Source organism: Aquarana catesbeiana, linkage group LG08 (assembly GCF_042186555.1).
Source record: "Aquarana catesbeiana isolate 2022-GZ linkage group LG08, ASM4218655v1, whole genome shotgun sequence".
In the NCBI taxonomy this organism is placed as follows: domain Eukaryota; kingdom Metazoa; phylum Chordata; class Amphibia; order Anura; family Ranidae; genus Aquarana; species Aquarana catesbeiana.
The window spans coordinates 51953390-51976469 of record NC_133331.1 but is presented as its reverse complement, the minus strand read 5'-3'; the positions used below and the strand labels follow the sequence as shown (position 1 = coordinate 51976469).

The window sequence follows — 23080 nt, the reverse complement described above, 5'->3', positions numbered from 1 at the left end:
CAACCTTGTTCTACATCACTTTAAGAGATCTTACACAGTTATAACCTCTGAAATATGTCAATCTCACACGGCACCATAACACAAGAGGTTTCTAAAATAAGTGGGAGAAAATCTACAATATAAGACCTATGTCAATGCTCATACTGTATTGTTACAATGTTAAATACCGATGTATCGGTCCCTGTGGACCTGTTTTCTTTGATAAATAAAAAATTAAAAAAAAAAAAAAAAAAAAGAAAGTGAACGTAAAAGAAAATCACAAATTTTGTGTCGTCTCCAAAAAAGTAATAGTGGGGGAGTCTTCCAATGGGGACACTAGTTTTGGTGACCTGGGGGTCCCCAGGGAATTCTCTTCCTCTGCAGGGATTTCCTTTCACTTCCATTTTGGCTATGGGACAGGAAGAGAAGCAAAATCTCTGCACCGATGGTGGAAAAAAATCTGATAGGGGTTATAACCCTATAACCTATTCTATTTAAAATGGAAAAAAAAAAAGTTTTGCCTATAGTTCTACTTTAAATATTGTGTACACTGACCATTCTCTTCTCTCCCCTCCCCAGCCTAGATTCATAATGTTAAGGAAGATGCTTCAGCCTTTCCAGGGAAGAGAGCGCTCATCTCCTTCTTGTCCTGGTTCGACTATTGTGACCAGCTCATTAAAGAAGCTCAGAGGGTGAGAGAAGACTTTATTCTATCGTATGCATTGGGAACCGTTCCCTATCTCCAGCCTTACTCAGCAAAGAAGCCCTCAGCAACCAGTCAGAGTTGGTCTTTTCACTGACTCTGATACAAACAATACAGTCACACACATAAATAAATACATTTATTGAGGTGCTGTGAACGGGAGTCATGTGTGCATCTTCTAATGCCGGCCATACACGGTTCGAATTTCGAAAGAACTTTCTTTCGAAAATCGTATCAAAAAATTTTCGTATGAATTTCGCACTATTAGTGGGCTGCAGCAATGGCCAATTTTCGTGCAGCAAGCAAATTTGAGGAATCGGACATGTTGGAAATTTTTTGAAAAACAAACGATTTTCTAATCAATGATGGGAGAATAGTGCAAGAAATGTAATAAGAAAAGAAAATTTACGGAGAGAAAAGAAGCTTCCCAGCCACGAAAATTCTTTTCTGTAGCAACATGAGGTGAAATTGAAGGCTTGGTCGGCCGAATTTCGAAAATCAATGGTGGCATCATCGGATCAAAAAAAAAAACGAACTTTCTGATTTTGAAAAGAAAATTCGTTCGAAATTCGACCATGTATGGCCTGCTTTAGATTTGCAGCTTTTTGTCAAGAATTTGTACACGACAGCCATGTATAGGCCGGCAGACTAGGAAAGCAGTAAGTGGGAGGAATAATGCTGACTTTTAGGAAATATTTTCAAACAAATCCAGGAAAACAAAGCCTAAACAGGAGGATGAGGTTTTATATGCTTGAGTTATCAAAACCTGAAAGTAAGGCTGTTACAGTTTGTTGTTGTGTTTTCAATATGCTTTAATACTACTTGTGATGTTAATATGTCACGTTTCAAGGAATTTCTCCTTTGTCTCCTTTAAGATGGCAGCTGCCACAATGGCCAAGTCTGTGCGGGAGAGATTCTTGGTTGGTGTGATGGAGCCTCAATTGATGCACACGTGAGTACTGACTTTTATTTTCAGTTAATTTTCTTTTGGCTCTCTATACAGTGATTAATCAAAGCCTGTTATCGCCATCCTTCTCCTCCAGGTCAGAGATTGGTATTCTTACAGCCACGTCGCTCCTGCACAGGATAGTGCGGCAGGTCACATCTGATGCCCTTCTGGAACAGATTGTCTATTTTCTGCTGGGTGAGGATCGAGATCCTGAGACACTGAGCGGGATCCAAAAAATTCCACTCCGCCATCGTCTGATAGAACACTGCAACCATATCTCTGATGAGGTGAGAGTGATCCTTCCTTTCCTGGGTGATCGGTTTCCATGTTAGATGCTGATGGTCTTGTATAGTAGATCAGTTTTATTATTATTATTATTTTTTTTTAAGGGGTCATTTTTTTTAACATTTTCTTAGTTATACAAAACAAGCAAATACATATGGTAAATGAAGATAATAAATCCTCAAGTCACAGTACATTGTGTTAAGTAACATTTTGTGAATCAATGTCCAGGACTTCTATTGTAACCAGAACATGTAGTGCACCTTCTAGCTCCAGCAAAGAAAAAAAAGGGGATGGAACATAAACTGGTGAAAAATCATAAGATATCGTATGCACATATTAGCAATCTGAATACTCAGTATGAAGGCAGTACTGCACAAGTATAAACTCCAGTGGATACGGAGCAAAAAGACCATTATAACACATGGTATGAAAGCCCGCTCATAATACAATTAGCTGTAAATGCACATTGAATATTTCACTCTATGGCAGTGGTTCTCATCTCCATCCCTCAGGACCCACTAACAGGCCAAGTTTGCAAGATATCTGAAATACATCACAGGTGATATAATTTGCTGCTCAGTGATTGCAGTATTCTAGTCTGCAGCTCCTCAAGGTAATACTTAAAATCTGGTCTGTTAGTGGGTCCTGAGGACCGGAGTTGAGAACCACTGCTCTATGGTAATGGACATTGTTGACATCCATACTGACCACATTTTTTTGAATTTATTCAGACAGCCTCTAGGAACGTCACTTTATATAGAGGCAAAGCCTTATTTATAAAAAATCTATCCAGAATTGGATGGTGGGAGGATCTACCTATTTTCCATTTCAAAGACAAAGCTTTTTTAGCATAAAAGAATAGAAAACAGAATAATATGTTCTGTAAACCATGCAGCTCCACCTAAAAGACAGTGGATTGGGGTACAAATATTGTCAAGAAATATTTCTTGGAAATAAAGGTAAATTTACCTTTTATGACTTATAATAATCATGCAAAGGTATCCTGGGAGTGCTGGTGACTTCTCAATCTTTATCTGTGGTTGCACACAGCACCATTTTTGTTGTATTATATTTTTTAGTAAATTTCACCCCAGTATCTCTCTTCCCTGCAGATCAGTATTATGACACTTCGACTGTTTGAGCACCTTCTACAGAAACCCAGTGAGCACATCCTCTATAACCTGGTCCTTCGGAATCTGGAAGAAAGAAACTATACAGAGTACAAACCGCCCTGTCCAGAAGATAAAGACATCGTGGAGAATGGGCAGATCGCTGGAGCTGTGTATGTCACTGTCAGATCATGGTATAGCTTCAGTGGTCCTCTGTGGGGTCTGAGGATAAAAGCTATACATTTTATTTTATTTTTCTGTTAAATGATCTTTATACTTAAATGCTGGTGCCCACATTAGTTAATGCTCACCTTGCCATCACACCCCTTTCACTTTGTATGCCTTAGAGAAACCCTATGTAAATTTCAAGTCACACTGGGGTTGATTTACCAAAAACTAAAGTGTGCAAAATCTGGTGCAGCTGTGCAGGGTAGCCAGTCAGCTTCTAACTTTAGCTTGTTCAATTAACTACTTAAGGACCGGAAGATTTTCCCCCCTTAATGACCAGGCCATTTTTTGTGATACGGTACTGCGTCGCTTTAACTGACAATTGCGGGGTCGTGCGACGACTTGCCCAAACAAAATTGATGTCCTTTTTTATTACCACCAATAGAGCTTTCTTTTGGTGGTATTTGATCACCTCTGCGGTTTTTATTTTTTGTGCTATAAGCAAAAAAAAATTGAAAACAAAACATTTTTTGCTATAATAAATATCCCCCCAAAAAATGTAAAAAAAAAAACAAATTTCTTCATCAGTTTAGGCTAATATGTATTCTTCCACTTATTTTTGATAGACAAAAATCACAATAAGCGTATATTGATTGGTTTGCACAAAAGTTATAGCGTCTACAAAATAGAGGATAGATTTATGGCATTTTTATTTTTACTAGTAATGGTGGCGATCAGTGATTTTTAGCGGGATTGCGGCGGACAGATCTGACACCTGACTTTTTTGGGAACCAGTGACATTACAGTAATCAGTGCTAAAAATGTGCGCTGTTATTGTACTAATGACACTGGCAGGGAAGGGGTTAACACTAGGGGCGATTAAGGGGTTAAATGTGTTCCCTCAGTGTGTTTACTAACTGTATGGGGGGCTGTGTGACTAGGAAAATACACAGATACGTCTTCCTGCATAGCAGAAAGACAGTATCTGTGTGATCTCCCCTGTCAGAACGGAGATTTGCCTTGTTTACACAGGCAAATCCCTGTTCTGTCACTGCGGGGCATGATCGCGGGTGGCCGATGGACATTGAGTCTGCCCTACCCGCTGATTGGCTGGCCAGCGCACGCCCACAAATTGCCATGTATGAGCTGGCGTACAATGACAGCGATTCACAGGAAGCAGGCACATTGCGGCAGTACAACTGCAGCAGCTGGTCCTTAAGAGGTGGTTAAGCTTTGACCAAAAAAAAAAAAAAAAAAACCTGGAAGCTGATTGGTTCCTATGCAGAACTACACAAGATTTTGCGCACTCCAGTTTTAGTAAAGCAACCCCACTGTTCAGAGCATTCAAAGGGCAGCAAACTCTCTCTCTGCCCCATGTGACAGGGCTTGGGCCTGGCTATTGGTCACTGAGGCATCCAGTGCTGTGATGTGGTAGAGATAGGAAAGAGTTACATGTCCCCCATACCCAAAAACATAAAGTATTTCTCTTCTTTTGAAGTGGAATTTATTGTATCTTTCTTCATGGTTGCAGAGATTTGGAAGAAGACCCAATTTTTACCGACATGTCCCCTGAAAATACACTGTCCAAGGAGTGGCTGAGCTCCTCACCTCCTGTCACCCCCGACCACCAGAAGAATGATGGGAAGACAGAGGTACACAAGATTGTCAATAGGTGAGTCCTCCAACATCACCCAGATCACTCCCCCTGCCACACTAGAAGGAAATAATTGGCAAATAATGGCAATAAATGGCAAATAATGCCACTGCCACTAGTGGATTGGCCAGCCACCACACTCCCTCCTGTTCACCAGCTCTCCAACTTGCTGAGCTGTGTTTTAGGGCCCTTTCACACTGATCAGTTTTTCTTCCATTTTTGCATTACCAAAAGCGGAAGAAAAATGCATGACCATTAAATCCTATAGAACTCTTCACACCTGTTAGTTGTGGGTCATTTGCGCTTTTAAAAGTCCTGCATGCTGCATGTTTGGTGCAGTGAAGCAACACAAATAGAAATGAATGGAAAACACTGCGGTTGCTTTTTTGGCGTCATGTCCTTTTTTTCACAGGTGCAAAATGCATCGGTAACGTGCCAAAAATGTTTTTTTTTGCTATGGAGAAGTGTGAAAGCAGCTTTACACCACAATGCATAACCATGAGCTTTATGACTAAGCATTTTAGCACAAGAGGTATTAAGGTTAATTTTCCCATGTAATGTGCTGGTTTAAATAAAGTCTGGTGCTCTGCCCTGTTAGTGGACTCTATTTCTGTATGTGCATTGAAACAAGGACATTGTATGAGATCTGTTTCTGAAAGAAAAAAATTTCAGTGTAGGAGAAGGGAATGTTAGACAAGGAGGCCCATAGGGGAGCTCTTCTGGAAGGATACACACAGTATGTTTATGATTGAGCACTAGTACTGACTACTGTTTATAGCATCCTCTGCCTGAATATCAGTCTGCTTAGTACTTTTGAGTCCATTTAACAATCTGCCATTTCACCCAGCCCTGAAACGTGCTGGTATTTTGCCCTGCTTGTTGTAACCAGTTGAGCAATAAATACTTTGGACTCCTAAGAATTTTTCATTTGACCTATTACACACAGCCTTCCCATGTGACAGTGCTGTCTGGCCCAGTGTTAACGTTGAGTCACAATTTCCTTTAGGGGTAGGGAGGATAGGCTGAGTTGAGGTAGGGCTTTAAGGTGAATGGGTAGTTTGGTTCTTGGTTTCCTCAAATGGCTGCTTTTTCGCTAATGTATTTAATTAGTAGTTTACAGGTTGAATTACACCATAAAATTTCCTCTTTGTGTCCTGCAGCTTTCTCTGTCTGGTCCCTGATGAAGCCAAGTCCTCTTACCATGTGGAGGGCACCGGCTATGACACTTACCTCAGGGACGCACACAGACAGGTAGGTCAGGACTCCTCTCCTTATCCTGCAGCCACCAATATCTCCATCTCTATATTAACCCATCAACAGCAGTGTGATGACATTTTCCATTATTTTTTTGTTTAGTTCCGGGATTACTGTGCAATATGCCTGCGCTGGGATTGGCCTGGTTTAGCAAAGGCCATTGAGAAGTGCAATTTAGAGGCTCCATTCTTCGAGGGACATTTCCTGAAAGTCTTGTTTGACAGAATGGGCAGGATACTAGACCAGGTACAATCCCAACCCACTGTAAAAGTACTGAAAAGTTTAATCTGATTTTGACAGACCGGATTAGTATAATACAATGGCCATAAAAGTTACCCGTCCAGTGCAACACTAAGACCCTGCCTGCAGTGCTCCAAAGTATGCACCTTTTGGTACCCCACCTGACTGTTTAAAGTGGACCTAAATTTTGAGTCTAATTCTGCTTTAAAAAGACTGTTACTAAAGTAAAACACAGTGCTGCAGGTATGAATTGCAGGGACATTGAGGGGCACAATACATACAGCAGCTTCCCAATCCTTCTTCTCACTGCTGAATCCCAGCCAATTCTGCTACGCAACACCTCAACACTTTCGGATAGTACTTCTAAGCACTGCTCCTTAACTTTCCTATTGGTTCATCACTGTGATAGGCAGCCCCATTAGCCAATAAGAATATGCAAGAGGCAGGAACTTGCAGGAAATCTTTGGTGCAGTCAGAAAGTGTTGAAACATTAACAATCAGAATGGCCAAGCATTTGGCTATGACAGGAGGGCATGGGTTCCTGCTAGTGTTGATCTGGGCACGTGCTGCAGGAAGAGAAGACTGCTTCCAAGGTGGGGATTCTGTGTCTGAAATGCCTGTTTAGCAGCAAGCCTGGTGTCTTTTGCAACTGACTTTTTAATCAATATGTAGGGATTAGTAAACATAAAGAATAAGTACTGTTTGTTAAAGAGACACTGTCCCTGCCTATATAAGGTAAAGTGACAGTGTCTGTGTAAGGGGGCCACCTCAAAGTCACTGATGCTCACCTGTGCAGAAATTTCTTTCTGATCCTTTCTCTGCCTCAGCTGGGGCAGAATTCCAGATATAGCGTAATATGTCACTTCTTCCTGTGTCTGAATGGCCACTAGGCTCAAGCATTAATTCATGACAGAGGGGTGAGGTCATCACTCCCTCTCAACTCAGATATCAGCCAAATTTAATGTTGGCAGGAGTGCCAAGAATGCTGGAGAGGGGGAGTGTCATTGGGTTCGGGTATATAAAAGTTTCTTGTACTGTACAAGACCATTCTAAAAAAAATCTTTATACGTTGTCAGAATGAGCTATAAAGATTTTGCTGGGCTGCTTTTCAATGTAGACAAAATATAGATGATTGCGGAATAAATCACTTATACTGGATTTAAAATCGTTGTGCCTGAATGGGTTTCCTCCAGGTGCTCTTTTTTCCTCCCACACTGAGGGGATGCTGGTAGGTTAATTGGCTCCTGTCTAAATTGGCCCTAGTATGTGTATGAATGTGAGTTACCTTAGATTGTAAGCTCCTTGAGGGCAGGGTTGACAGCGTTATACCTGTAGTACCTGTAATAAATGCATTTGTCATGATTTTTCCCATGATTTATAATTAGGTCCTTGATTTGTAAACATATATGAAAACTCACATGGTGACTTTAGAGAAAACTCAAGGCTAGGTGTTTTTTTTTTTTTATATATAATTGTCTTTAGTTTGTTAGATGATCTGTGGAAAAAAAAATAAAAAAAAATAAAGACATATGGAAGTTGCTATATGGACTTGTTTTTAAAAGTGCCTCCTCTGGTGCTTTCATGCTCATCGTTGCTTACCTGTAACAATCACACATCAAATATTGGGATTATCCTGCACACTTATTTCAGGGTACTGACTCACTCAATAACAAAGCAAATATGGGGATAACTGTCCTGTATGCTGCACATTTTAAAATCAATCATTAACAAGCTAGCATGTCTTTCTTGATGGGTCCAGGTTTGAGTCTGTCAAGAATGTAAAATAAAATCTTATATTTTTTGCGTATGGATAATTTTTATGTGTGTTTTATTTTCCTGCAGCCCTATGATGTGAATTTGCAGGTTACTTCAGTGTTGTCCAAACTGTCCCTCTTCCCTCATCCCCACATCCACGAGTTCTTGCTGGACCCCTACGTCAACCTGGCCCCTGGGTGCCGCTCCCTCTTCTCCGTCATTGTCAGGGTGAGTGCTGTCACCCCTTGTGGGTGTTATACTGACATCAGCCTGATTTTTTCTGTCTCTTGGGGTAGCCAGCCCCTATGAGAGTTGTTTATACAGGAGTCCTCATAGTATTTCAGGTTTAACATTGACGTCAAGCAGATTTATTGCATTTCCAGCACCAAATAAACACAAGCAGCTTTTCCACAAGTCTTTTCAGTCAAGTAACTTTCTAACTGTGTAATCAACCTTATGTTTATTTCCCCAAAACAATAGCTTTGTACTTACAAGGCTGCTACCGTGTTGTCTCTCTGTAGACCAACAGAAACTGTGTCTTTCAGAGGCTGTACATCAAAATTATTGCTAGTTTTCATTGTTATTCTGCTGTGCAATTGGGGGGGGGGGGGGGGGGAGAGAGAATCAACAAAACTTAATTTCAAGCTAATTGAACTGTTTGTGACAACAAACACTTGCAAATACATTTCTAAATTCTGAATTTATAATATTTTAATTTTGAATTTATAATAATTTTGATAGAAAAACATTCTATAAATGTTTGACACCAAAAACTTGCAAATACATTTGACAATTCTGAATTCTTCTGTAAAAATCGATACAAAAATTGATTCAATGAGGTCAGCATATTTAGTTCAGAGCCATTAATGCTTAAGGCTCCATTCACACTTGTGCGACTTCAAAGTTGCATAACAAGTCATTCCCCTTGTTTTCCAATGATAACCATTCATATATGCACGACTTTTGGTCCAACTTTCATGCAGCTTGAGGGCCATAGATTTCAATGTTAACCCTCAGACGTTGCATGAAAGTTGTACCTGAATGTTATACAATGCAAATTGTGTGCAACAGTTGTCCATTATCACTGGTCAAAGTCATATCCAAGTTGCACTGATCCAAATTTGCGTCAAAGTTGCACCCTAAAGTCAGCGCAACTTTGGAGTAGTACAAATGTGAATGGAGCCTTAATGCTGGTTGTATGCATATATATGTGGCAGCATGGCGGTGGGTTTTATGCCATGCTGATACATGTATGCTTACTTCTGGGATCGCTGTTTGTGTCAGGAGCAAGTTCAGTCACATACCCCCAGCACTGCAACCACGCTGTCACCAACAGCTCCGGTCACTTAGAAATGCTCAGGAACTGGTAAGGTGGGGTGGGGTGGGCTGGTGATCATGTGATCACTGCGGCAGCCAGTCACAGTGATCACATGATCAGGAAGGCCAGAAAAGGCCTTTTGAGTTTAGATCTCATTAAAGGGCTGGTGGGAGTCGGTAGGGTTGGATTAATAGTGTCCTAAAAAGATGGGTCTCAAGCAATTCACTGTTTCCAAAAAATGTAACTCTGGCCCCGTCCTGCTGAGTTTACATTTGTTTCAGGACAGGGAATGGAAAGTGTAAGGTGACACGCTCTCTACTTGCTGACAATAAATTTATGAGACCAACAGACTTGTAATTAGTAAACCTTGTGTTGTCTATTCTGTTCCTAGGTGGTGGGAGATCTGATGGTGAGAATTCAGCGGATCCCAGACTTCACCCCAAAACTCCTGCTTGTAAGGAAGAGGTTACTGGGGTTCGAACCAGATGGGCCAATGTAAGCTACACGCGTATATATTCCATTTCATGTTCAATCAGTAAGATTCTGTGATATACACTTGCATTGCTCTCTGAAGAGAGCATTTAACAGGCGGTAAACGTGTGCAAAGGGAATATGGAGTATTATGCCCCGTACACACGGTCGGACATTGATCGGACATTCCGACAACAAAATCCTAGGATTTTTTCCGACAGATGTTGGCTCAAACTTGTCTTGCATACACACGGTCACACAAAGTTGTCGGAATATCTGATCGTTCTGAACGCGGTGACGTAAAAGACGTACGTCGGGACTATAAACGGGGCAGTAGCCAATAGCTTTCATCTCTTAATTTATTCTGAGCATGCGTGGCACTTTGTGCGTTGGATTTGTGTACACACGATCGGAATTTCAGACAACGGATTTTGTTGTCGGAAAATTTTATAGCCTGCTCTCAAACTTTGTGTGTCGGAAATTCCTATGGAAAATGTGTGATGGAGCCTACACACGGTCGGAATTTCCGACAACAAGGTCCTATTACACATTTTCCATCGGAAAATCCTATCGTGTGTACAGGGCATGACTGCATGTGACATAAGTGGGCACTGCAGGTTCCATACTGGGACTATAGGTAAAAGAACAAAAGAGGGGGCACCAGCCTTGTGCATTAACTGAGACACCATTTATTTCCAAAGATAAAAGTAGGTATTCATAAATAGCAGGACACAACATGCCCACCACAAATCTCTAAAACAACGACCAGAACCAATGTGTATGCCTCAAGATGGACTAGAAATATATTACACAGTCCTACAAACGCTAGCGCATTTCAAGGGTCCGCCCTCTTCATCAGAGCAAAACAGGGACTGTGTGCACTAAACGCACTGTTCAAGCTACACTATTGGAACTATCAAAAGGCGGTGACTGGCACCTGTGTTAGCTAACACGCCCGCCTCCCGGGACGCACACTAATCAGAACTTTGAGCTATCACAGTGCAGCCAAGCAGCGTGTATTGTGGAGCTGCCGAAGGCTGGTGCCAGTTGGGGCAAGATGGCACTGCATCCTCTTTGGTGGCCCAGGTCTGTTCTCCGAGGAGCTGTAACTTGACAGATCAGCAGGTTGGTGCTTGGTGTCTGGAGTGCGAACAGAGAGAAGCTGACTCAAAGCCTCCTTAGGAATGCAGGGCACAGCCGAGCGGAGGCGGCACAACAGGTGAATGTGCCAGTGTCAGCTTTAACCCTAGCCAGGTCCCTATCTCCATAAAATGTCCCTTGTTCTGTTCTAAAGTAGGGAGGTATGTAATGCAATTCCCTGACAAGACCAGAGTATGACCCCCTCCCACCACCCACATATGGAAACCTACCTCACATAATTGAAATACTGCAAGGTATGCTGGGACTTGTGGTTCTGCCTGGGTCCTGTGCAGAAGATTGGGCACTAATTGAATTTCCTGTAACTCTCCCCCCCAAGTTCCTGCCATTGTTAGCGCCATTGTAAGGAGTTTATCGCAGCCATGCTTCCAAGTCTTGCTACAATATAAGGAACTGATCTGCCGAGGTCAGCATTAACCCTTCTGTCTGAGAACAAAGTAGATCAAAATCACTAAAGTCCTAATTATGAAACACAAAGCAACCCGCCATGTGAAAAATATAGAGATCCTGTTGTCAAATTTCTGAGACTTAAAGGATAACTAAAAGGCAAAACTTTTTTTTTTTAGTTTTAGATAGAGTGGAGATGGATTAGAACATCTGTCAGTTTTTATTGCTGTCTGTTCCTCTCTCTAAGGAGAGTCACCCTCTCTATTTGTTCTGTTTACCATCACTGAAAGTCAAAGTAAAAGAAAATACCAAATTTTGGGTTGTCGCCCAGAAAAGTAATAGAGAGGAAATCTTCCCATGGGGACACTAGTTCTGGTGACCTGGGGGTCCTCTAAGGATTCTCCTAATTTGTAGGGATTTCCTTTTACTTCCTGTATTGGTTATGGGACAGGAAGTGAAGAGCAATCTCCCTAATGGTACACAGAGGGCAAGAAATAAACTGACAGTGGTCACGACCTTCCCTTACTATATCCAAAATGGGAAAAAAAAGTTTTACCTATAGTTCTACTTTAAGGGCTGTACATGCGAGCCAAATATCAGGTGGCATTGGCGGTTCAATAGAAAACGACGACGGGCATTACGCCTGTGTGTACAGCAGTCATCCGACAGAAGCCTGCCGTTCGTCCGGCTTTGAAGGAGCATGATCAAAGAAGGTCCGCCGGTCGGCATCTGATCAGTCGGTCGGCTCTCAGCCGACCGGTTGTGTTCTGGCGGGGGAAGCCCAGCGGGCTTTGGCAAAGTTCCCCCAACTTGTAGCGAGCTAACTACTCACCAAACACTGCCTGCCGAAGTTTACCGCCCGCCAAACACGACACATTTAGGTATATGGAGAAGCACCGGAAACACCCCGCAATTGCTTGCAATGAACGTGTCAGCAAAAACGGGGTTAAAACAGGCGGTGAGGAGGCGTCACATTGCTTCCTCATGCCTGTCCGTAGCCTCTGGGGTGCGATTTGAACGCGGATCAGGCTTCAGAGGAAAGGGAGATTTAGACACGATATTACCACCCCCATACTTTACTGTAGGAATGGTGCTATTTGGATGGTGAGCTGTATTGGATTTCCACCAGACATATGGTTCGGTGTTGAGGCCAAATCATTCAATTTTAGTCTCATATGACCATAACACCTTTTTCCATGTGGCCTCAGAATCTTCAAGATGCATTTAAGGTGGTCAGATGAGACTAAAATTGAATTATTTGGCCTCAACATTAAACAATATGTCTGGTGGAAATCCAATACAGCCCACCATCCAAATAGCACCATTCCTACAGTAAAGTATGGGGGTGGTAATATCCTGTTATGGGGGTGTTTCTCTGCAGCAGGGACTGGAGTACTTGTCAGGATAGAAGGAAAAATGGATGGGGCAAAATACCATCAAATTCTTGAGGAAAATCTGCTGCCCTCTGCCAGAAAGTTGTCAATGGGAAGAAGGTTTACCCTCCAAGATGACAATGACCCAAAGCACTCAGCAAAAATGACCACATAGTGGTTGAAGGAAAAAGAAGATGAATCTCCTCGCATTGCCTAGTCAGAGCCCAGAATTAAAGTGATTGTAAGGGTTCGCTTTTTTTTTTTGTTTTAAATAACAAACATATCATACTTCCCTCCACTGTGTAGTTCGTTTTGCACAGAGTGGCCCCGATCCTCGTCTTCTGGGGTCCCCCCCGGTAGCTCTCCTCCCCACATCAGATAACCCCCTAGGAGAAGCGCTCTCCCGAGGGGATTACCTTGCAGTCACTAGTTCACCATAGATCACCATATCAGTAACTGGTTCAGCATAAGTGACAAAAAGACAAATTTAAATAAAGTGCAGCGTGATTTTTACTAGATAAATAACAATCCAAAAATGACAATGTGCATTGTGCAAACACTGTGCAAAATATAAATGACTACATCACACATTAGCTTGCAGTGTTAAACGATAAAAATTCCGTATACAGTGCAAATGTGCAAAAAAAAAAAAAGCCCAGAAATCTCCAAAAATAATATAGTCATAAAATGTTAGTGAATGTCCCAAAAGTTATGATACATAAAAAAGAAACTTCACACAGAAAAAAACGTCCTTATTCATGATGAAATCTGTGACAGTAAAGTGCTAACATGCGCATGTGGCAGTTGGAGTGCCTGGTGACTCAAATCTCATGCAGCTTCGTGTGCAAACACTACAGTGGGTAGTGGCCCCTTACCTTATAGTAATGGGGCAACAGCATATGACCAAACAAGTTCTTTATCTCTTCCACCTAGGGGCTCCTGCGTATTCCTCACCGTCCTGGGGTAAGGTTCTCTCAGATATGATGCAGGAAGGTATTTATAAATAAAGTAGAGTAGAAAAGAACCCAATAGTGTGATACCGTTTTCATAAGTAGCTTGTTGTTTATTAGGCAAAGAAACAGGTACTCACATTGGCAATTAAGTGATACAATATTTGTATCCGACGAGCGGCGAGCTCGTAACCTTCTCTCAGTGTATCCAGCCTATCCCGTCCCTACGCGTGACGTCCCACCACATGTGACTTCTTCAGGGGATTTATAAATACCTTCCTGCATCATATCTGAGGGAACCTTACCCCAGGACGGTGAGGAATACGCAGGAGCCCCTAGGTGGAAGAGATAAAGAACTTGTTTGGTCATATGCTGTTGCCCCATTACTATAAGGTAAGGGGCCACTACCCACTGTAGTGTTTGCACACGAAGCTGCATGAGATTTGAGTCACCAGGCACTCCAACTGCCACATGCGCATGTTAGCACTTTACTGTCACAGATTTCATCATGAATAAGGACGTTTTTTTCTGTGTGAAGTTTCTTTTTTATGTATCATAACTTTTGGGACATTCACTAACATTTTATGACTATATATTTTTGGAGATTTCTGGTCTTTTTTTTTTTTTTTTTGCACATTTGCACTTTATACGGAATTTTTATCGTTTAACACTGCAAGCTAATGTGTGATGTAGCAATTTATATTTTGCACAGTGTTTGCACAATGCACATTGTCATTTTTGGATTGTTATTTATCTAGTACAAATCACTGCACTTTATTTAAATTTGTCTTTTTGTCACTTATGCTGAACCAGTTACTGATATGGTGATCTATGGTGAACTAGTTATTGATATGGTGATCTAAGTTTTTAAAACAAATACTATATTTTTTACACTTACATTTTTATTAATTTATTTAGTTTAGTGAGATATACCACTTCTAAGAATACGTCACTGGCTTTCCAGACTATGTATATACACTGTAGTGATCTATAATATGACCGATTTTTAAACCACCAGAGGTTTCACATATAGGATTAGCGCTGCACCATCTATTCATATATTACCAATTTAGGTCAGGTGTGTACCCAAATAGGTGCATGCAGCTGTTCCACCCCTAGCCATCTCCATACCTGATAGCGCAGGAATATCTCTGCTAAATAATTGTTTACCTTGCAGTCACGCTCCCGAGTCCAGCATTTGTGTCCATAGACACGAATGCCGGACTCGCCCCCGCCCCCCAGCGCCCGTGTCATTGGATTTGATTGACAGCAGCGGGAGCCAATGGCTATCAATCTATCCAATCAAGAGCCAAGAACCCCTGGTGCGTCCCCGCCGGGTCAAGTAAGTAAGTCAGGGCTCAGGTAAGTTACATTACTAGTAAAAAGGCTTAATTTAAATCATAATTTTTAAAGAGTGACTGTCATCTCTGTCCCGCAGTGGCTCCTCCTCTGACCCGCTGGTGACTCACCGACAGTCCCATTCACTTTAATGGGACAGCTGGTGATGCGGCAGTGACACAACAAGGTGAGGGACGTGGCGGCAACAGGTGAGTGGATGTCGCTAACAGGAGCTGCCATGATGGATCTGAAATGACAGGTGCTCTTTAAATGTAAGGACTTATTGCTGGTAGTTAGAATCTTTATTATTAGAAGGTTTCCTATTTAGAATAATAAGCTGTCAGGTTAGTAAAACAGCGATATCCGAACCGATTCAGTTTGTAGTGTACATAGATTTGCAAAACAATGGGATAAAGGAATATTCATGAACTTTGTTTTATCTCATGGTTACTGTGAAATTGTGTGAATGCATCAATGCAGTGCATGTTATCTCAGCTTGCAGAGCTTGGATTCATTGAATGGGTTTACCAAAAATGTAAATATTGCAGAATATACAGCCCCATGCTACATAACTAAGCTCTGTCTCATGCTAAATAAACTAAATTATTAATGTATCTTAGATAGAAAACTATGTTTAGATTTTTACTTCAAAAGCATTTTATTAACATAAATTTGATAAAAATTTAAAAAAATCGATTTGAATAAAAAAAAATCATTTTAAATCATTGATTTATATCCACCCTGCATGTTGGTGTTATATCTTTCACTTGGATGTTATAAGTTGCACTGAGTAAATACAGCTGGATAAAACAAAATCTGCGAGTGTCTTCATTTCAGGCTGCAAAGCAACAAAATATGATTATTTTAAAGGGGGTGATTCTTTTCTATACCCACTCACTGTATATAAATGTATAATAATAATAATAATAATAATAGTGGATGACTGTTGTGGGGACATTAGAGTGTAAGCTCCTCTGACCCAGAGACGTGACTGGCTTAGTCTTCTCTGTACAGCACTGGAGTATGCTTTATGTCAGAGCTACAGTATATAAATGTATAATGATAATAGGCGTGGGTTATTGTTGTGGGGACATTAGAGTGTAAGCTTCTCTAGCCCAGAGACATGTGACTGGCTCAGTTTTTTCTGTACAGCACTGCAGTATATGTCAGAGCTATATAAAAGTATAATAATATTAATAATAATAATAGTGCGTGACTGTTGTGGGGACATTAGAGTGTAAGCTCTAGAAGCAGAGATAGAGGCAATGCTGTATCCTGGCCTAGGCCAACAAAGCCCAGGCCTAGGGCAGCACTTTGCAGGGGGGACAGTACGGAAAGAGTCCCCACCGGCTTGCGCTACACTGTTATGCCCTGTACACACGTTCGGATTTTCCGACGGAAAATGTGTGATAGGACCTTGTTGTCCGACCGTGTGTACGGGGCATTAGTGTAGCACCAGTCTTATGGGGCAGACTGGGCTGAGAGGCAAATTAGTCTAGAGCCCCCATAAAGTGGCCGCACTGCTTCCGGTATGCGGGAGGCTGGCATTCCGCAACTGTGGGGGGGCGCTTCTAATTTTGACTGTCCTCTCATCCTGGACCACAAACCTTCCTCACTGTGCTATATGTTTTCTGCTGCACCATTGGCATCTTCTTAGTCCTCTCCAAAAAATTATCAGAAATTTGTGCTTAAAGTAGAACTATAGGCAACAATTTTTTTTTTCATTTTGGATTGGAGTAAGGGGTGGGTCATATTTAAATTAGGGGGTACACGAGTTTAGTCAGGCCCAGAGCAGCACAAAACCTAAATACACTACTGGATGGAGGTGAATGGTTTAAGCCGGCCATGTGTAATCCATGTATGGACAGGGAGGTTGTAGAAAAGAAAATCTTTCGATTGACTTCTCTACAATCACACTGTCAGGTTTTCCCTCACTCGATCAGCTCCGCAGACTATATCCGGCAGTGCTGATCTGTGTATTCTATTAGTGGGGGATTCTCCCCACTGTCAGAATACTATAATACTATTATTGTATCATACTAATATTGAATTTGTGGATGGGGAAATCAACCTGCTGGTTGAACAAATAAAAAAAGACTAATCTATGGGCCACCTTAGTCTTGTCTTTTACTTGCTGTAGAAATGAATAACAATATAAAGAAGTTCTTGGAATTTGTAAAGGTTGGGTTGTTTTCTCTCTCTGTGTCTCGCTTTCTATAGATCTGCGCTATTTCACATAACGACTTGGATACAAAGAAGCAACAAATACAACAAACAGAAAAAGTAACAATACAATAAATACTACAAGTCCCAATAGAGGATGATAGGAGAGTGTTTTTTTTTTTTCTTATGACAGGTTGAGAAGTTCAGACCTCTCACACTAATAAGATACATAATAAGAAGCCTGCGGTCAAGCCATTTCCACCTACAATTAGAAAGAGAAAGGTTTTCAGGGATCAGATTAGAAGCATTTTCTTGGTGAGCCACTCCTCAGTTCATTGATGGCGGGAGGAATGTGGAGTTTCCAGGAAAAAAAGAAATCCACAAATAAAAGCTGAGCAAACAGAAGAGTTTGTACACATCCTATAAACAGCCTTCCATGAGACGATCGCCTCCTCGCTCACGAGTCAACTTCTTAAAGGAACCCAGTACTGAGAAAAATATGGAGGCTCCCATTGCTGGCCTCCTGAAAATGCCAAGTGCCTCTAGCCTTCAAATTTTCAGAGTCCTTTATCCAGATTCTAGGTCTCCAAACTGCGGCCCTTTGCTTGCTTTTATCCGGCCCTTGGGGTGCTATTATTCACTGACACCAATGAAGGTCACAATTCCTCCCAATGACACCAACAATGAGGCACATTGACACCAATGATGGGGCACAGTTCCTCCCAATGACACCAACAATGAGGCACATTGACACCAATGATGGGGCACAGTTCCTCCCAATGACACCAACAATGGGGCCCAATGGCACCAAGGATGGAGCACAATACCTCCCAAAGACACCAACAATGGGGCCCAATGATACCAATGAATGATGGGGCATGGTTCCTCCCAATGACACCAACAATTTTACCAATGACAGGGCACAATTCCTCCCAATGAAACCAATGATGAGGCACAGTTCCTCCTAATAAAACCTACAATGTGGCAAAATGACACCAATGATGGGGCAAAATTCCTCCTAATGACACCAACAATGGGGTCCAGTGACACCAATGATGGGCACGATTCCTCCCAGTGAAACTAACAATGGGACCCAATGACACCAATGACCATTGTTTTCTGTAACTGATTATAAAGTGTGAGCAGCTGGAGTTTGTCTTCAATTAGTTAGTGTATCTAAATCTGCTAGTACAGTGCAAACAAAATGTTAGGCTTTCCGTTTACTTTAACATAATAATTGCTTCGTTCCTTGACAAGCTCAGCAGTGACTTGCTAATTTGGCTCTTGCTGCACGAGGAAAGCTGTCAGGTGTTCTGGGGCTCTATGAAAGGCTGGTGGGGATACGCTGCGCTTTTAATGACTCCGCACGCTGAATTCTCTCGTTTGTGCCAAACTGAAGCTGAAGTTTAATCCTCTGATGTTTTGCCTTCCCCCTACATCAACATGCTAATGATATTTTTAAATAAATCTTTTCTGTTTTATTACATACAGTATCTTACAAATGTAAGTACACCCCTCACATTTTTGTAAATATTTTATTCTATCTTTTCATGTGACAACACTGAAGAAATAACACTTTGCTACAATGTAATGTAGTAAGTATACAGCTTGTATAACAGTGTAAATTTGCTGTCCCCTCAAAATAACTCAACACTCAGCCATTAATGTCTAAACCGCTGGCAACAAAAGTGAGTACACCCCTAAGTGAAAATGTCTAAATTGGGCCCAATTAGCTATTTTCCCTCCCCGGTGTCATGTGACTCGTTAATGTTACAAGGTCTCAAGTGTGAATGGGGAGCAGGTGTGTTCAATTTGGTGTTATCGCTCTCACTCTCTAATACTTGTCACTGGATGTTCATCATGGCACCCCATGGCAAAGAACTCTCTGAGGATCTGAAAAAAAGAATTGTTGCTCTACATAAAGATGGCCTAGGCTATAAGAAGATTGCCAAGACCCTTAAACTGAGCTGCAGCATGGTGGCCAAGACCATACAGCGGTTTAACAGGACAAATTCCACTCAGAACAGGCCTTGCCGTGGTCGATCAAAGAGGTTGACTGCATGTGCTCAGCATCATATCCAGAGGTTGTCTTTGGGAAATAGACGTATGAGTGCTGCCAGCATTGCTGCAGAGGTTGAAGGGGTGGGGGGTCAGCATGTCAGTGCTCAGACCATAAGCCGCACACTGCATCAAATTGGTCTGCATGGCTGTCGTCCCCAGAAGGAAGCCTCTTCTAAAGATGATGTACAAGAAAGCCCGCAAACATTTTGCTGAAGACAAGCAGACTAAGGACATGGATTACTGGAACCATGTCCTGTGGTCTGATGAGACCAAGATAAACTTATTTGGCTCAGATGGTGTCAAGCGTGTGTGGCGGCAACCAGGTGAGGAGTACAAAGACAAGTGTGTCTTGCCTACAGTCAAGCATGGTGGTGGGAGTGTCATGGTCTGGAGCTGCATGAGTGCTGCTGGCACTGGGGAGCTACAGTTCATTGAGGGAACCATGAATGCCAACATGTACTGTGACATACTGAAGTAGAGCATGATCCCCTCCCTTCAGAGACTGGGCCACAGGGCAGTATTCTAACATGATAACGACCCCAAACACACCTCCAAGATGACCACTGCCTTGCTAAAGAAGCTGAGGGTAAAGATGATGGACTGGCCAAGCATGTCTCCAGACCTAAACCCTATTGAGCATCTGTGGGGAATCCTCAAATGGAAGGTGGAGGAGCGCAAGGAATCTAACATCCACCAGCTCTGTGATGTCGTCATGGAGGAGTGGAAGAGGACTTCAGTGGCAACCTGTGAAGCTCTGGTGAACTCCATGCCCAAGGGGGTTAAGACAGTGCTGGAAAATAATGGTGGCCACACAAAATATTGACACTTTGGGCCCAATTTGGACATTTTCACTTAGGGGTGTACTCACTTTTGTTACCAGAGGTTTAGACATTAATGGCTGTGTTCTGGGTTATTTTGAGGGGACAACAAATTTACACTGTTATACAAGCTGTACACTCACTACTTTACATTGTAGCAAAGTGTCATTTCTTCAGTATTGTCACATGAAAAGATATAATAAAATATTTACAAAAATGTGAGGGGTGTACTCACTTTTATGAGATACTGTATCTTTTGTGACATCCAGTGATTTAATCACTGGGTCTCTGTGCTTCTCTAGGCAATGCGTGGCTGGAAGGTACTGAACATGGCTTCCTGAAAACCTAACAGCACCCGCCTCAGTGCACCTCTCCGATGCAAGCAGTGGGTTGGCTCTTGGGAGGAGTTATGCAAATATAAATAAGCATTTATGGTTGGATGTCAATGGGGAGGAATTTGCATTTCTAGACCGGCTGCATTTGCATACATATTGCCCTAGGTCAGTGATGGTGAACCTTGGCACCCCAAATGTTGTAGAACTACATTTCCCACGATGCTCATGCGCTCTGCAGTGTAGTTGAGCATCATGGGAAATGTAGTTCCAAAACATCTGGGGTGCCAAGGTTCACCATCACTGCCCTAGGTACTGCCCTTATGTTTTGCATAACTCAAAAAACTGAAATCTAATGAATGAAAGGAGTGGGCCAGGGACAGTCAGGCTGGGGAGGAAAGCCCTAAATGATGCTGGACATCCTCCAGGCAGGAAATGAGGCAGGCTCCATCTGACTTGCTGCATCTGCTAATGCACACTGTGAGAAGCTCACAGTGTGCGGTCATATCAGAGTAAGCAATATGAAAACAACTGTGGGAGGCAATGTGTACAGCACCCAGCTGGCCCCTCCATCCAGCCACAATCTGCCTGCATCACACAGAGAAGCACAGTGACACTGTGATGAAACGACTGAGTCTACAATAAGATATTAAATTATATTATATATGTGTATATATATATATATATATATATATATATATATATATATATATATATATATATATATATATTATCATCAGAAAGCTGATAAGGAGGGAAATGAGGAACCAGGGAAGGCAAAATATAAGAAGATTAACCACTTGACCTCTGGAAGATTTACCCCCCCCCCCCGCCTTCACGACCAGGTCATTTTTTGCGATACAGCACTGCGTTATTTTAAATGACAATTGCGCAGTCATGCGGCGCTGTACCCAAATAAAATTGATGTCTTTTTTTTCCCACAAATAGAGCTTTTTTTGGTGATATTTGATCACCTCTGAGTTTGTTCTTTTTTGCACCATAAACAAACAAATATCAACAATTTAACAAAAAAATAATTTTATATATATATATATATATATATATATATATATATATATATATATATAAACTTTCTGCTATAAAACAAATATCCAATAAAAAAAATTTAAAAATCAAATTTCTTCTTCAACTTAGGCCAATATGTATTCTGCTACATATTTTTGGTAAAAAAAATCCCATTAAGCGTATATTGATTGGTTTACACGAACGTTATACCATCTACAAACTATGGGATATATTTATGGAATTTTTTTTATACTAGTAATGGCGGCGATCAGTGACTTATAGCAGGACTGCGAAATTGTGGCGGACAATCGGACACTAAGACAGTCTATTTGCCTTTAGTAAATCAACCCTAATGTGTCACCTTATATACAAATGACTGACCCAGCACTATCTGACAAGGCACACACTGTCACCTTATATACAGTTTACTAATCCAGCACTGCTTCCTCCTCCACTGCCTGACACTGACATCTTGGGATGGATTTATCAAAGGCAAAACGATTATGCCCTTTGCAAGTGCAGTTGCTCCAGAGCTTAGTAAATGAGGTGAAGCTTCAGTTTACATGATCCAATCACATACAAGGAAAATAAAAAAAAATAAAAAACAGCATTTTTGCTTGCCAATGATTGGATGAAAGCGACAGAACATTAAGCGATGTCCTCACCCGAGCCCATTCTCCAACTGGCTATCAGGTGCTGGCACTGCCATCCTGACTAGGGCAAAATGGCACTGAAAGCCTTGAGGCTTCACAGCTGGTTTCCTATTGCGCATGCTCGAAGCGTTCTGCACTTTGTGAATGGGCCACAGTCTTCTGGGACCTGTGAAGTGCAATATTGCGACAGACAATCAGACACGAAATTGACATATTTGACACTTTGTGGGAACCAGTGACACTAATACAGTGATCAGTGCTACAAATATGCACTGTCACTGTACTAATGACACTGGCTGGGAAGGGGTTAAACATTTAGGGCGATCAAAAGGTAATCTGTGTGCTTAACCAGTGTTTATGTGTACTATGTGTGCTGCTTTTACTAAGAAAAGAGATGGATTTTTTTCCCTGCTTTGCAGAGACACAAAATCCATCCCTTCCCCCCTGTCAGAACGGAGATCTGCCTTGTTTACATAGGCAGAGCTTCGTCTTATGTGTATTACCGACGATCGGCGAGTGCCGGCGGACATCCATTGCCCGACACCTACAGATCAGCTTCTGCTGTGAAAAATCACAGTGGCCCTCCTGCGGCTTGTGCACTCCCCCTGCAGGCGCAAGTGCAGAATCACGTATATACATATGATTCTGCACAGAAGAGCCACCCTGTAGCATTTAAACTGCTATGGGGGCAGTCTTTAAGCGGTTAAACTTTAGTTTTCATTTTAAATAAAGAGGTGAAGACCTACTATTTTTGTCCTTTTTGTCCGTTTCTGTTTGTGACTACATTGGGGACATTGTCCCTGTGTCACCTAGTTCTCAGTTGGTTGGCTAACTCATAGACTTGTGTTATAAGGATCAGCCATTGTGTAATACTGCAGAGTAGGAAGCAGGAGCTGAGCATGGAATGAGCACATATGTCTTTCCCCTTGTATACTG

At 41.8% G+C, this 23080-nt stretch overlaps 3 protein-coding genes across 3 annotated transcripts in view; 2 read left to right on the top strand and 1 right to left on the bottom strand.

The window, feature by feature from the left end:
- The window catches only part of LOC141105417 (FHF complex subunit HOOK interacting protein 2A-like), a 40276-nt gene extending 27632 nt beyond the window's left edge, over positions 1 to 12644 (top strand). Inside the window, exons 9-17 of the mRNA XM_073595280.1 lie at positions 564 to 671; positions 1558 to 1634; positions 1726 to 1918; positions 3029 to 3198; positions 4725 to 4865; positions 6008 to 6098; positions 6204 to 6347; positions 8184 to 8324; positions 9806 to 12644. Of these exons, the coding sequence (XP_073451381.1) occupies positions 564 to 671; positions 1558 to 1634; positions 1726 to 1918; positions 3029 to 3198; positions 4725 to 4865; positions 6008 to 6098; positions 6204 to 6347; positions 8184 to 8324; positions 9806 to 9913 (1173 nt within the window). The 3' untranslated portion in view covers positions 9914 to 12644. The remainder of the gene's footprint in view (positions 1 to 563; positions 672 to 1557; positions 1635 to 1725; positions 1919 to 3028; positions 3199 to 4724; positions 4866 to 6007; positions 6099 to 6203; positions 6348 to 8183; positions 8325 to 9805) is intronic.
- LOC141105751 (uncharacterized) overlaps positions 1 to 23080 on the bottom strand; it is a 99477-nt gene that overhangs the window by 40643 nt on the left and 35754 nt on the right. The window lies entirely within an intron of this gene.
- Positions 8294 to 23080, top strand: part of LOC141105749 (FHF complex subunit HOOK interacting protein 2A) — a 93615-nt gene continuing 78828 nt past the window's right edge. Inside the window, exons 1-2 of the mRNA XM_073595830.1 lie at positions 8294 to 8324; positions 9806 to 9909. The gene's annotated coding sequence lies outside the window, so the exon portion shown is untranslated. The remainder of the gene's footprint in view (positions 8325 to 9805; positions 9910 to 23080) is intronic.